At 39.8% G+C, this 13810-nt stretch overlaps 1 protein-coding gene and 1 long non-coding RNA gene across 3 annotated transcripts in view; one reads left to right on the top strand and one right to left on the bottom strand.

The window, feature by feature from the left end:
- LOC109295623 overlaps positions 1-5560 on the bottom strand; it is a 14433-nt gene extending 8873 nt beyond the window's left edge. The window contains exons 1-2 of the long non-coding RNA XR_002096787.1: positions 4950-5560; positions 1650-1653 (exon numbers count right to left, since the gene is read on the bottom strand). This is a non-coding gene — a long non-coding RNA (uncharacterized LOC109295623). The remainder of the gene's footprint in view (positions 1-1649; positions 1654-4949) is intronic.
- Positions 1-13371, top strand: part of IFRD1 (interferon related developmental regulator 1) — a 21562-nt gene extending 8191 nt beyond the window's left edge. Inside the window, exons 2-12 of one of the 2 annotated variants that reach the window (XM_019514559.1) lie at positions 1866-1970; positions 2814-2895; positions 3490-3614; positions 3816-3973; positions 5568-5618; positions 5710-5888; positions 5995-6103; positions 8075-8209; positions 10517-10645; positions 11199-11294; positions 12610-13371. In XM_019514559.1, the coding sequence (XP_019370104.1) occupies positions 1866-1970; positions 2814-2895; positions 3490-3614; positions 3816-3973; positions 5568-5618; positions 5710-5888; positions 5995-6103; positions 8075-8209; positions 10517-10645; positions 11199-11294; positions 12610-12699 (1259 nt within the window). In that variant the 3' untranslated portion in view covers positions 12700-13371. Of the gene's footprint in view, positions 1-1865; positions 1971-2810; positions 2896-3489; positions 3615-3815; positions 3974-5567; positions 5619-5709; positions 5889-5994; positions 6104-8074; positions 8210-10516; positions 10646-11198; positions 11295-12609 lie in introns of both variants that reach the window. The other variant, XM_019514558.1, reaches the window with a different exon arrangement.
- The last annotated feature ends 439 nt before the right edge of the window (positions 13372-13810 follow it).

The raw sequence follows: 13810 nt of genomic DNA, 5'->3' as shown, positions 1-13810 counted from the left end.
CTAGCTTGTAAATTGGCCCTGGCCGAATGAGCTTGACACCCCTGATTTAGACAGTAGAAAACAGAATGAAACCTAACAGGAAAGAACAGGTCTAGTGCATCTTGGTAGCTAACATTCTGCAGCTGGTAGCATCCTCTTGGTTGCTTACAGGATTGGTGTTTCTGCTGTATATTGATGGAAGGACCTTATGCCAGGGGTGGGCAAAATGTGGCCTGCAGGCCAGATGTGGCCCACCAGACCATTCTATTTGGCCCATGGGACCCCTAAAAAATTTAGAAAATTAATATCTGCCCCTGGCTGCCTGTCATGTGGCACTCGCTGTCTTGCCAAAACTCGGTAAGTGGCCCTCCACCTGAAATAATTGCCCATCCCTTCCTTATGCATTTGTATTCACTGCCCATAAGTGTTGACACTTTACAATGCATAAGAGATTTTGATTGCATAAAGTTCCTAAACTAGTATGATAAAAGCTTTGTTACACTACATAAGTAGGTTAAGGGGGTGCCAGTTACCTAAAAATTCCAGTTATCTGGAAGTTATACTGGCCCCAGCCTACCCTGCTCCGTGCAGATCCCTTTCCCCTTCCGCTGCAGATTCCCGGCAGCTCCTCTATTGGCAGTGTCAATAACTAATGTAAACAACAGAAATACTCGATGTGCCTGCTGGATAGACTTGGCAAAGATTCCAGTTGCTGAAGTGAGGATTTGTATTGGGGGATATTGGAAATTCTGGTTAAAGTATTCTGGTTAATAAAATGCCAGTTTAACACAGCTTTTACTGTAGAGATGTTTTAAGAAATAAAGGGGAGGGGCAGGGGCAATGACTCTCATAACATGCGATCACTTCTGTGGCAGTGGAAATCTTGCTTCTGTGAATATTAAAACTAATTGTGCAACCTGCCATCACATATTGGTATTCATGCTGCATTTTGTGTGCCCACTTCAGAAATGCTACTGGAAGGTCAGTGAGCACCAACACCATGGATTTTGTGTTGATGTATTGCAATGTCAGTGACCTCAGACTGTGACACTAGTATTCAGTCTGAGACTGGCTCTCCTTTATTTTTATTGGCTGTTTCTTTAAAAGCTATAGCTAAATCTACTCCAGAAAGTATCTAGTGTATTGCTTTTTTATTATTAAAAGGCCTATTTTAACTTGTGTAATGGTACAACTTCAGAGGCTGTCGAGACTGCTTTAGGCCACCACCCACCTAGAATCCAAATTTAAGGCCAGAAGAGATGAACTAAAATATCTTTAGATGAACTAGAGACATTTTTGTCCAGTTATCCCTGTACTTGGGCATATAACATGTTGGAAGATGGAAGTTATCTATCATTCTCCTTAAATAGTTCCAGTGAAGTATTTGCCCTTGCTGTTAGGAATGTTATTTATGTCTGTTTCTAAAATTGGTTAAGATGAGATTATAACTAGTGAAATAGTTTTTGATAGTGTACATGGAATGCATTTTGCTTCTAAATTTAGACATAAGCAATGCTTGCATTTGATTGTGCTCTCAACAGTTGGATATAATCTTGGTGTGGAGATGCTATGCCTTAATATTTTAAGTGTCACTGAGGTATATTGTATGTTCTATATCTTCCTGACCATTAGCTCTTCAAGAGCAACTTTTTATACCTGTTGCATGACACACTACTCGAGTAGAGCAGGGTGTGACTTAACATGGGGGTGTGTTTAGGAGCCTTCATCTTCTAGTGGTGAGAGCAGAAAAAGCTTTGGATGGAGAAAGACTTCTCTATAATATTTCCTGGATCAGGCAACAGAGTCTGAGGGAGTAACTTGTGGAATATTTGTTTTTCTTTTCCCTAGCATGAAAATTATTCGTGTCCTTTTTTTTCTTTCCTAAGGTGGTCAGCACAGAAATGTGCAGCCTTTCAGTGATGAGGATGCATCAATTGAGACTATGAGCCACTGTAGTGGCTTTAGTGACCCTGCTAGCTTCACTGAGGATGGTATGTACTTGATTTTTATCTGTATGTTTCCCTGAAGGTTTTTTCAGAAAGGTGCAAACATGAATTCTGTTGAACATAGACTGCTATATCTTTGACAACTGTTGCACTTTAATTAGTTTTCTACTGAAGTAGAAATGCAGAATACCAAGTTAATCGGTTTTAGGTACTTAATCACAATGTATAAGTCATAAACCAGGACCCTTTTGTGGTAGGAGCTGTGTAAACACAAGACAAAAATGGTTCTTGTCCCAAGAGTTTCCAATCAAAGTATAAAGTGAGATGAGAGTTAAAAGCTCCCCCCTCCTCTGCAAGGAATCAAAATTCTCTTTAAGCCTAAAACTAGTTCCTCTGGTATATGTATTTTGTAATTTCAAAGTAGATATTGGGAAATGTGATACAGGTTTCACAAGCAATTTTTAAAACCTGGCCACAACTTCTCTAAATACACTAACTACGAAATGAAAGGCTAAGGATACTGGAATTCCTGTAATTTCGGAACAGCAAGGCAATGAAAAGAATTTTTTGCATTCATCATCAATGTATTGAGTTTGAAATCTGTATGTACAAATTAATTGGAGCAACCCGGCCAACAAAGGCATTTGCCAGAAGGATACTGTGATACAATAGACTAAGGTGTCATTCTGTAGCTCTGACATTCCAAACTTCTATAGCTAAGTCCTCTGATAAATGTGATAATTTAAGCTTCAAATCATGGTGTTTGAAGTTTGATACTTAGTTTTAATCAGTTTTAAAAATCTACATAACATAGCATTTCATATATTAAGTACTTTAAACTTAATTAATGTAATGGTCACTTGTATAAAGCTATCTTGTATATAGTAGGTCCTGAAGTTGAAGAAGAGGCAACTCAAGAAGACTTGGAGTACAAGTTGAAGGGATTCATTGACCTTACATTGGACAAGAGGTATGGTATATTTGAAAGCTACATTCCGACTTAAACTTGGGGCTTGTTAGACTTCAAATACAAATTTTCAGTGACAAAGCTGTGCTATACAATCAATGAGTCAGAAGGGACCTAGACAGATCATCTAGTCCGACCCCATGCCATGGGCAGGAAGGAGCACTGGGGGTGGCAGGGGTCATAAGACTGCAGCCAGGTGCCCATGTCCTGATAAATTAGTCTTGTACAATTGTTTACCCATCAAACAAATTTAGTGGCAAATAAAATTGCAACCTGAAGAATGGTGGGTATGATTTTCTAGGCAGGTAGATTTATTAGGGTTTTGGCAGTGCTAAGGAAAAAGCATTTATGACAGCCTCCAACTTGGACTTTGTTTCTCTTCTAGAGTAAGTGTTGTAAGAAAATAAATCAAATTCTAACTTAAATTGGCCTGCCTAAAAGATGGGGCAGGCACCTGCTCATTGTTTTTACATGCTAATAAAAATACTACATACTTTAAAGTGCTAGATAAGTGCATAATATAAACTGCTATAACAGCAAAGCTAGTTGTTGTAACTTCTCTGTATCAGTTTTATCCATTTATTTTTCTTCCAACAGTGCAAAGACGAGGCAAGCAGCTCTTGAAGGTCTTAAAAATGCACTGACTTCCAAAATACTCTTTGATTTCATTTTGGAACGGAGAATGACTTTGACAGATAGCATTGAACGCTGCATAAAGAAAGGTAAATAATGTTTACTGTACTGAAGGGGTAAGGTTGAACAAATCTGAATTTTTAGGTAAGCTGCTTTTGTTCAGTGTTGAGACATTAGTGATCAAAGGTCAATGAATGGCATTGTCCTAGGAAACTAATTCATATTACATTAATTGGGGATGATTGAATCCACAGGATGATGATGCATAGTATCATTTTTTTAATTTGTAGGTAAGAGTGATGAACAGTGTGCAGCTGCAGGGTTGGCATGTCTTCTTTGTGTGCAGCTGGGGTCAGGAATTGAAAGTGAGGAGATCTTTAAGACCCTTGCACCAGTTCTGAAGAAGATAATCTCTGATGGGACAGCTAATATCCAGACTAGACGAGCAGTAAGTACAAACCACATGGGACTGCAGAAAGACTATGGCTGTTCAAGGCTTTGTCCACCTTTTTAAGGAATTTTCTGAAATTATTCTACTAGAAGAAAAAAAGCCCAGGAGCTGGAGTTTGTGCACCAGCCCCTTGCTGGAAAGCTCAGCAGGCAAGCTCTCCAGTCAAAAGGCATTAGAACTGCTTCTTGGGCCACTCCTGTCCTTAGAGCCCATTACTTTAACAGCCTGTTCTTTTCTGGGCCTCGAAAGGGGGCAGGCTGTTAATAGGCACCCCCTTGGATTTTAAATTGCCCTGTATCCAGTCAAGGTGGGCTGCACATAAGGTAATTTTAAAGACAGGCATGAGGAATGTGGTGCCAGGGACAGCTTTCCTGATGGGGTGCTGGCTTTAATGTCTTAAACTGCTGCATATGTTAAAGCCTGTGGGGTAGGAACCAGAGTGTGGGGGGAGAATACCTGGCCCTGGCTCTGAGGCTTGGAATAGCTGCTGCTTAGCTGGGCAGCGGGGGTGACATTTAAAGCCTGAGGGCCAGGCACCAGGCTTGGGAATAGCCTTCCCAAGGCTGACTTCCAGTCCCTAGGCTTTTAATACAAACATCTTCTGCCAAGTTAGGTGGGGAGAAGAGGGGGCATAAGAAGCTGTCAGGGGTTGGCAGAGCCCCCTGTCTCTTTGTAAAACTGGTGACTGCATCCCTCTGCTTCTGTTCTCTTCCCAGTTACTGCAATTGCTTGCTCTTGTAAGAGAAATGGTCTTACAGGAGAGACCTTTCAGGTCAATACCTGGAAGACTTTGTGTTCAGCAGGAGCATTTTTGTTTTGCCTGGGGAAAATTTTATATATATACAAATGTATCTACACCTGTTACAAGTCAATTTCATGAATCAAGTGTGTGTGTGCGTGTGTGTGTGTGTGTGTGTGTGTGTGTGTGTGGCGTGCTACTTGGGGCACTATATAGAAAAATGTGTTGTGCCACTGCTTATTACCTCAGAACACTAGCCCCTTGTCAGTGACTGAGCCTCTACTGTAGCCTATTTCATCAGTTTGGATTAATTTTGTTCTTGGACTCTAGTGCTGTTACAGATCTGTCAATGTAGTATATTATTCTTTCATAACTGAAGGATAATTTACTATATAACTTTTCACTTCTAATGGGCTTCCTAATGTATTGCCAGCCTCTTGATTCGTGAAATTGACTTGTAACAGGTGTAGATACATTTGTGATGCAGATAAATGTCAATAATGAATATTCAAAATGGGAAAATTATGAACAGAAGTTTTTCCAGAATTGCATCTTTTGAGGAAAGAATATTATTTGTGATTGGGATGGTGGTGCTCAAATACAGAAGGACAAACTTCCACTTCTTTTAGAATAGTTCCCTGCATATAGCAAAATATTGAGTAAGAGCCACTTCCAAGCAGAAGCTGCTGCTCCCAGCAGTTCTGGGTTTGTTTTTTTTTTCTGGCACTTGCATGTCTTGATGTTTGAGCTTCATGTCATTTGGTTTAAAATACTCTAAGTTTGGGGATATTATCAAGCCTGGTAAAACTGAAACAAAAACACTGACTACCTTTTTTCTTTTTCCCCATCTAGTGTATCACCTGCTTGGGCATTTGCTGTTTCATTGTCACTGAAGATATTACTGTTAAGTGTACATGCTTAATATTTTATAACATTTCTTATAAAAATTTTAACTGTTACATTTTGGCCACTTACACTCCTTTTTTTTTAACAGGAACTATACTTGACTATGGAATGTCTGGAGAACATATTCACAAAATCTTATCAGAGGGAAAGAGACACTAATGGCATCTCCAGTACGCACAGCACGATGCTACACATCAATGCTCTTCTCACATGGACACTGCTGTTGACAATCTGCCCAGTGAGTGAAGTGAAGAAAAAACTTGAAATGTGCGTGCCTTCCCTGAAAACAACATCTGGTGATCTGTTTTACCTTCACATTGTTTCATTGTACAAAATACTTTTATGTATAAATAACACGCAGCTATTTTTTTAGGCATTTACACAAACTTCCAAGCCTGTTATCCTGTGACGATGTCAACATGAGAATAGTTGCTGGGGAAACATTGGCTCTTCTGTTTGAACTAGCACGAGAAATGGATGCTGTAAGTTTACTGACTTAAGTTCAATGCTTGTCTTGCATTGGAATGATGGTTGCAGCTGTCAGATATTGTACCAAATAAATGACTAAGTCTTTTGTATCTGTTGGCCGTGTTCTGGGTAGAAAATTACTTCAGTACAATCGATAAGACTTCAGAACTGTTTAGGATAATAAATGGAGGCAGAGTATAACCATCTGAATTGGAAAAGATGCTTACAAAAGCCCTCATGCTACCTCTAGGTTATAGTCCAGGGTCCCTGGAAAACTAGTTAAGCAATTTCAGCTTCAAAACAACATACCGGCTTTCTGAGTAACAGTTGAGGGAGTTACTATGCAAAGAAAACTTATGTAAATGTTGGGTACCAATAAACTATCAGAGGCAGGGGGAGAGAACATTGTAATACTTGCTGCTGAACCCTTCATGCTTACCACCAAGTTTCAGAAGCACTGCTGGATGCTGTCACAGCCGCAGTGTACTCTTTGAGATGACTATAGGTGACTTGTATGTGGCTTTGTCTTGATGCTTGAAAACCTATTCCCAAGAATAGACTGGTTAAGCCTTAGAATTAAGTGGACTTGTGTAATGTCTTACTGAGCCATTTTATAGGTATAGATTGGAGCCAGTTTAATGTTTGGAGGTGAGACTTGTATCAGGGTTTGCATGACAGGCATTATTTACTTTCTAACTCCCCTTTTAAACTAGTCTGAAAGTTAAGTATTTATTCTCTTAATATTAATTTGGCACAATCTTACTTGTTTGTATTGCATTTGAATAATATACCTTGTTTCTTAACTGTTTTTTGACAGCACAGAAGAAAATACTGGGCACAGCTTGGGAGGGCTGCCAGAAGGGCTCCTGGCAAAGCACATCAGCCTTGACCAAGCTAGAAAGCTGTCCAACAGGGAAAGGATAACTGTAAATGAGTCAGGATGCACAGTGCACTTAATCTGCATAGTTCTAAACAGTATACTGCTTTTGTTATCCTTCTAAATGGGGATTTAACTTCACATCTCAATTGTGGGATGTCACTTTGGAGAGAGGGTGACAGTAAAATGATTGGGTCTATCAATGAATGTCACACTTGATCCTTGACCACTGAGCTAGACTGTAGCTGCAAGCAACCAAAATGGTTTTTTTAATTCTTAAAAGATACTGAGTACAGTACTTACAGGGGATTGCAATTAAGATGAAGTACTTAGTGCTGCTAGGCCCAGTTCAAAAAGGTAATAGATGGTTCCTAAGAGTTTGCATAAAATTAATGAATAAGATGATAAAACTGCTGCGTTAGGACTCTGGAATTTCCAGTAGTTATAGTAGGAATGGGACTATTCCTAGACTCCCTCTCCAAAACTACAGTTAATGAATTTTATTACGTTTGGTAAATCGGCTGCCAGTGCTCCTTAACAATCTATCTGTACCCCCAAAATAAGAATTCCATCTCAACAAATATTTTTCCTTTCCTGTGTCAGAGCCTTATGACATGATGAAACTTAATTTACAAGCTCTGACAAATTGAGAGCCCCTTAATTATGGAACAGGAAGTTGAGCAGAGAAAGCTTTGCTTGTTAATAATTGTTAATTTGGGGCACTGAGGATGTCCCTTAGGTAAATTAGACCCTAGTCACTTCATCTTTTACAGTATATTTACTACATAGTTCCAATTGTAAAGAAGTGTTGATACATTTCTTAGTTATGTAGAGAGAGAGGTAGTTATCAATGTTAGTCTGACATTGGGCAGAAGGCAGGGTAGACTTACACTTTTGAAGACCAGCTAAATTGGATAGGAGCTTGAGTTCATGAAAGCTTACGCTATGTATGCATAGCTGATTTAGTTGATCTATAAGCTGCAAATCTACCCTGTCTTCTCCTAAATAAGAATACATGGGGAATAAAAAGTTCTGACACTTTAAATGGCCTTGTACTATGAGCAAAACTATATAGAGAAACTGAAAGGTTATCTTTTTCTCTGGCCAGGATTTCTCTTATGAAGACATGGAACTTCTTTCACAAAAACTAAGGTCTCTGGCTACAGATGGAAACAAGCACCGTGCTAAAGTAGATAAAAGAAAGCAGCGCTCTGTCTTCAGAGATGTCCTCAGAGCTATTGAGGTATGCTGCAGTGACTTATAAAGACTGATCTTTGGAATGTACCAAGTTGCACATATTGTAGATACAGTAGTCCAAATACTTGATTATGCTTTATTCATTGAAACATTTGTCCATTTCTAGCAAATGGTGCATATATTCAAAACTGCTCCTAAGCATAGCTTCCAGTTGCTGTTAGGCTGATGCATACTGTTCCATATATCCACTCTATCTGCAGTATCTCCTTTTCTTTTCCCTCTACTTAATTTGGCATAATTGTTTTCAATCTGTCCTTACACTTGCTTTGTGATTAAAAGTAAGTACATTCTTTTCATGTACACAGGCTTTTGGCAACCCTTAAGCAGTGTACATCCATAGATGTGCATTAATTCAAATGCAGCATAAGGGAGCTCAGGCTTTACAGTTTGTTTATGCTATCAGCATGTTGTATTGAATTGCTTTCTGTAAATAGTTTCATACCTTCTAGGGTCAGAAGGGACCTGAGCAGATCATCTAGTCCGACTCCCTGCCATGGCAGGAAAGAGTACTGGGGTCAAACGACCCCAGCAAGGTGTTCATCTAACCTCCTCTTCCTCCCCAGGGTAGGAGCCTGCACCACTTCTCTTGGAAGTTGGTTCCAGACCCTAGCCAACCTGACCACGAAATAGCGCCTCCTGATAATCTAACCTAAACCTACCCTCTGCCAGCTTGTGACTTATTCCTGGTCACTCCTGGCAGTGCTCGGGGGAACAGTGACTCGCCCAATGCCTGCTGATCCCCCCTGACTAGCTTATAACAGGCCACAAGATCCCCCCTCAGCCTTCTCTTTTGGAGGCTGAACAGGTTCAGGTCCTGTAGCCTCTCCTCATAGGGCTTGCCCTGCTGTCCCCTGATCATGCGAGTGGCCCTCCTGTGGACCCTCTCCATGCTGTCCACATCCCTCTTGAAGTGTGGTGCCCAGAACTGGACACAGTACTCCAACTGCAGCCTGACCAGTGCCACATAGAGGGGGAGGATCACCTCTTCGGACCTGCTCGAGATGCATCTGTGGATGCATGACAAGGTACGGTTGGCCTTCCTAACTGCCTCCCCACACTGCCGACCCATGTTCATCTTGGAGTCAATGATGACTCCAAGATCCTTTTCCGCCTCCGTGCTGACAAGAGGGGAGTTCCCTAACCTGTAGGTATGGTGCCGGTTGTTCCTCCCCAGGTGCATCACCTTGCACTTGTCTGTGTTGAAACCCATCCTATTCTCATCCGCCCACCCTTGTAACCTGTCTAGGTCTGATTGTAGCCTGTTGCTTCCTTCTAGTGTGCCCACGTCCCCCCACATCTTAGTGTCATCAGCAAATTTGAACAGGGTGCTTTTTACCCCCTCGTCCAAATCACTGATGAAGATGTTGAACAGTGCGGGCCCAAGGACCGAGCCCTGCGGAACCCCACTGCCCACGTCCTTCCAGGTTGAGAAGGACCCATCCACTACCACCCTCTGGGTGCAGCCCTCCAGCCAGTTGGCGACCCATTTGACTGTGTGGGTGTCTACACCACAGCCCCCCAGTTTCTTAATGAGAACAGGGTGAGAGACAGTGTCAAAAGCCTTCCAGAAGTCCAGGAAGACTGCACCCCTGCATCTGGTGATCTGATCGTAAAAGGCCACCAGGTTGGTCTGACAGGACCTGGCACTGATGAGCCTGTGTTGGGCTCATCAGTGCCAGGGGTCCTGCACTCATCAGCCCGGGGTCCTGCAATGACCTCGGCCAATTCCTTTAGAACTCTAGGTTGGCAATCATCTGGCCCGGCTGACTTGAATACATCCAGCCCCTCCAGAAGCTCCCTAAATAAATCCTTGCTAACCCTTGGCCCAGGTGTGCCTTCCCCGGGGCCCGAGGGGGGGCCCAGCAGGGAGGTGGCTGTTCTGGTCCCTACTTAAGAAGACGAAAGCAAAGAAATCTTTTTGAGACCCATAATCTTTACTTGCAGTCCCAAATTCATAGTTAAGTATGAGAACCAGGAAAACTATTCATGGTGGTGACAATGACTAAATGTTGTTAATTTTGAGTATTGTATACATGTCTTGGATCATCAGCCATTTATTTTATTTTGTAGACATTGCCTTGTACTTGGTGAAATCAACCTATTACACTATACACTATTACACATAGGCTTTTTTAGAAGAGTAATATGTTGGGCTTTTTCTCAAATTTTACTGATAGTAAATGTACTCAAAGTGATTAGTAACTTTTTTTTCTGGTACTTTTTTTTTCTTAGTAACTCTTATGTAAGTTTCAGGATTATTCTCTTGACACATTTATCCTTTGATTTGTGACAGGAGCGTGACTTTACCACAGAGACGGTTAAATTTGGACCTGAGCGTATGTATATTGACTGCTGGGTTAAAAAACAAACATACTATACTTTCAAGGAGATCCTAGGATCAGGGATGCAATATCACTTGCAGGTGAGCTGCTGTTTGTTTCCTGTGTGGTAGCTTGTGTAACTTGAATTATTGATAGTCTATGAAATAATTTTCTTTTTCTATCAGCAGTGTCTTGTCTCTTTTTTTTTCCTAAGTTGCATATTCATAATTTTTTTTAAATATGGTGAATTGGTGCCAAAGTAATTCTGCAAAATTGTAAATGGAAGTGAAAATTAAGCCCCTTTAATATGGAGTTAGACTCTCCACTATTAACCAGCTCTAAGAGTCCATTTGAAAATGTTCCTCGCATACAGAAGTGGTCTTTGTCTGGTATGAAATCAGTCCAAGTGACTTCTGTGCCCAACACTTGGACTGTCTAAGCAGCCTCATGTGTTCGGGGTACATAACTCCCCAACGGCCTGTCTGCAAAGTCGTATTTTTAGGCAAGGAAGAACAGATTTCTCACCTCCCTGACAAAATGATGGGTGTTGGGGAGGAAATAATTCAACACGGATAAGGCGCATGGTGTCTGAAGACTTCTTAAAGGTTCTGATTTAAGGAGGACTTTAAATGATACTTTATCTCTTAATTCTAGTCAAATGAATTTCTTCGAAATGTGTTTGAACTTGGGCCGCCAGTAATGCTTGATGCAGCAACTCTTAAAACGATGAAGATACCCCGGTTTGAAAGGGTATGTCATTTAAATCTAATTGTATCACCTGCACTTAACTTGATAGTATATAGTAAACTTTTTTCCTTGAGTAAAACTTCTCAATACTGAGCTTCAAACAGGTGGTACTTAAGGGAACATCAAACTCTAGTCATTTTCAGTTTATTCTTGGGGTGGGAGACTTAGAACTGGAAAACCTAGACCATGGTGTTAAGCGCTCTCCTGCTATCCTGTGCTGGATGTGGACTGTGGGGTGCCTTTTTATGGACTATATCCAGCCCCGCCCCCTTGAAATATTGAACCTTGGTGTCTGACTCCCAGTGAGTTGGCTCTCCCCATTTTTAAAGTAATATATTTTCTAGTGGGAAAATTTTATCTTTTAACCATAACCACTAATAACAGTAAGTCAATGCTGTGCTGTTTTGTTAGTTTGAAGACTGACTTTGGCTGTGATTTTTTTTTTTGGTGTAAGATTGAGGCTTTAGAATTGATACCAGCAAAAAAAAAAAAATACTGTATTTTGAGGGCAGTCAGTAAGTAGGTAAGTTAGGACTGTGCCGTATCTAAAGCAAAACTAACTTCATTTTTACTAAAGTTGTACCTTTTTGTTTCAAGTTTTAAAGCAATAATAAAATATTAAAAAACACCCAAATACTTTTGTTTTAAGTGAATTTAAGGTCTTAAGCTCTACTGGCAACCTGAGTTGCTACTCTATGTTTTAAACTTTACACAAGTGCTTACATAATTTTAGTGGAAATTTTTGGAATTTGCTTAATCTTCTGCCTCCAAACCAGGACATTTGAGAAACTTTTGTGCAAGGTGTTGTAAGACCTAAGAACAACCTATTAAGAATAAATTCAAAATGTAAGAGCGGTGTCAAGTAGAAGATAAGTTCATATTGTGCAGAGATCTGGGGGAAAAGTGGGTAAATTACAGATGTGAAGAAACAAAAGCTTTAACATTGGCTGTAACAAAGCAATGGTTAGACTGAAAGGAAGAGAAGAAAAACAAGTCTGTTATGGACATGGGCTGGGGTTAAGAAAGCACTGATTTAATATCTGTTATTTTTAAGGGATTGGATGCATCTTTACATGTTTAAATTTGGTAAGTTGGGTTCATTTAATAAAGTTAACTGAACACAAATCTTGGCATAGTGCAGGAAATAATTAATTTGATGCAATTTAATAGCCATTCTAAGTTAATTGGCTTAACAGGTAAACATTGGAACTTGTGCTTTCTTGTCATATTAAGCTTATGAATTTGTGTACCACAGCAATATAAGCTGTTACTACTTCTTTCTTTTCTATTAATTTTTGCTATTTCTCTCCATTTTTAGCACTTGTACAACTCTGCAGCGTTCAAGGCTCGAACAAAGGCTAGAAGCAAATGTCGTGACAAAAGAGCAGATGTAGTTGAATTTTTCTAGAAACCTCTTCTTTGGGTTACAAGTTGGAAGTCTTTTATAATTTAATTTCTCAAATGTAGCTGACTTTCAAATAAGGTTTTGTTGGGTTTTTTAACTTTGTATAGCCACATAGTTTACACTCTCGCACAGGGATTGTCTAATGTATAATATTTGTAAATATAATGCATGCTAATTGTGTACTTGGGTATCTGATGTGTGTGTATATAGGATTCATCTGAAATGGGTGAAAATAATTTTGTAATACTTGGCTCAATCACTTATGAACTTAGTATATACTATAACAGCCCAATTTTCCACGGTGTTGAAAGTTTAAATGGATTAAACTGTCTGAACAGTGTGATTTCAGCTCCTTTTTTGATTGCTAAAGCAAATGAGCAAATTCCCCATAGGAGTAATGTATGAAGATAGATATGCTTCTGGAAGAGCTGCTGCTGCTTCATAAAATACTTGATGGGTTTTAATCCTTTTTAAACTAGCAGATGGACACTGATAAATTGTCCAGTAGGGTCACACTTTGCCCTGTACAGGGGTCACAAAGTCCAGCTTATCAGCAGTTTAATGAAGTAGCAAAAACATACTTGCCTAAATTTGATGTGCAGATTTCTACATACTCTGTATAAGACTCTGCTTTAACCTTTGGAATAAAGACTTTTTTTCTCACTCAAAACTCTCTTGACTAAGCCTGGCTATTCTTAATTTCTGAAAGCAAAAGTGAGCAAATGAAGCTAAAGTCTGATGTTACTGCTTTTAAATATACTGTATTTATCCAAATCTAAGACTACTTTTAAATTTCTAAGATTATCACCAGCAATTGGATTGAATACATGAAAAACTATACATTTGTTATCCTTCTTTCCATATGTGGACTCATACTTACCAGAGCTCACTAATTCTAGACAATCAACTCAGTGTATGTGTTGCTTGTATTTAATACAACAAATAACATGCTGGATGTCAGCAATCTATTGGGGGTGGGGAAGGTAAGCCTCTGACAAGTTATGGGTTGAAACTGCTAGTTGTATAGCAAAAACCTAACCTGCAGCAATGCTCAGTTGCACAATGTTGCAAAGGGTAGCTGGTCTTCCACTGTTTTTTTTTTTTTTTTTTTTTT

Source organism: Gavialis gangeticus, unplaced genomic scaffold, assembly GCF_001723915.1.
Source record: "Gavialis gangeticus isolate Ggan-Ray unplaced genomic scaffold, GavGan_comp1, whole genome shotgun sequence".
Lineage (NCBI taxonomy): Eukaryota > Metazoa > Chordata > Crocodylia > Gavialidae > Gavialis > Gavialis gangeticus.
The sequence above is the reverse complement of the archived record's forward strand: the minus strand, read 5'-3'. Positions and strand labels throughout refer to the sequence as shown.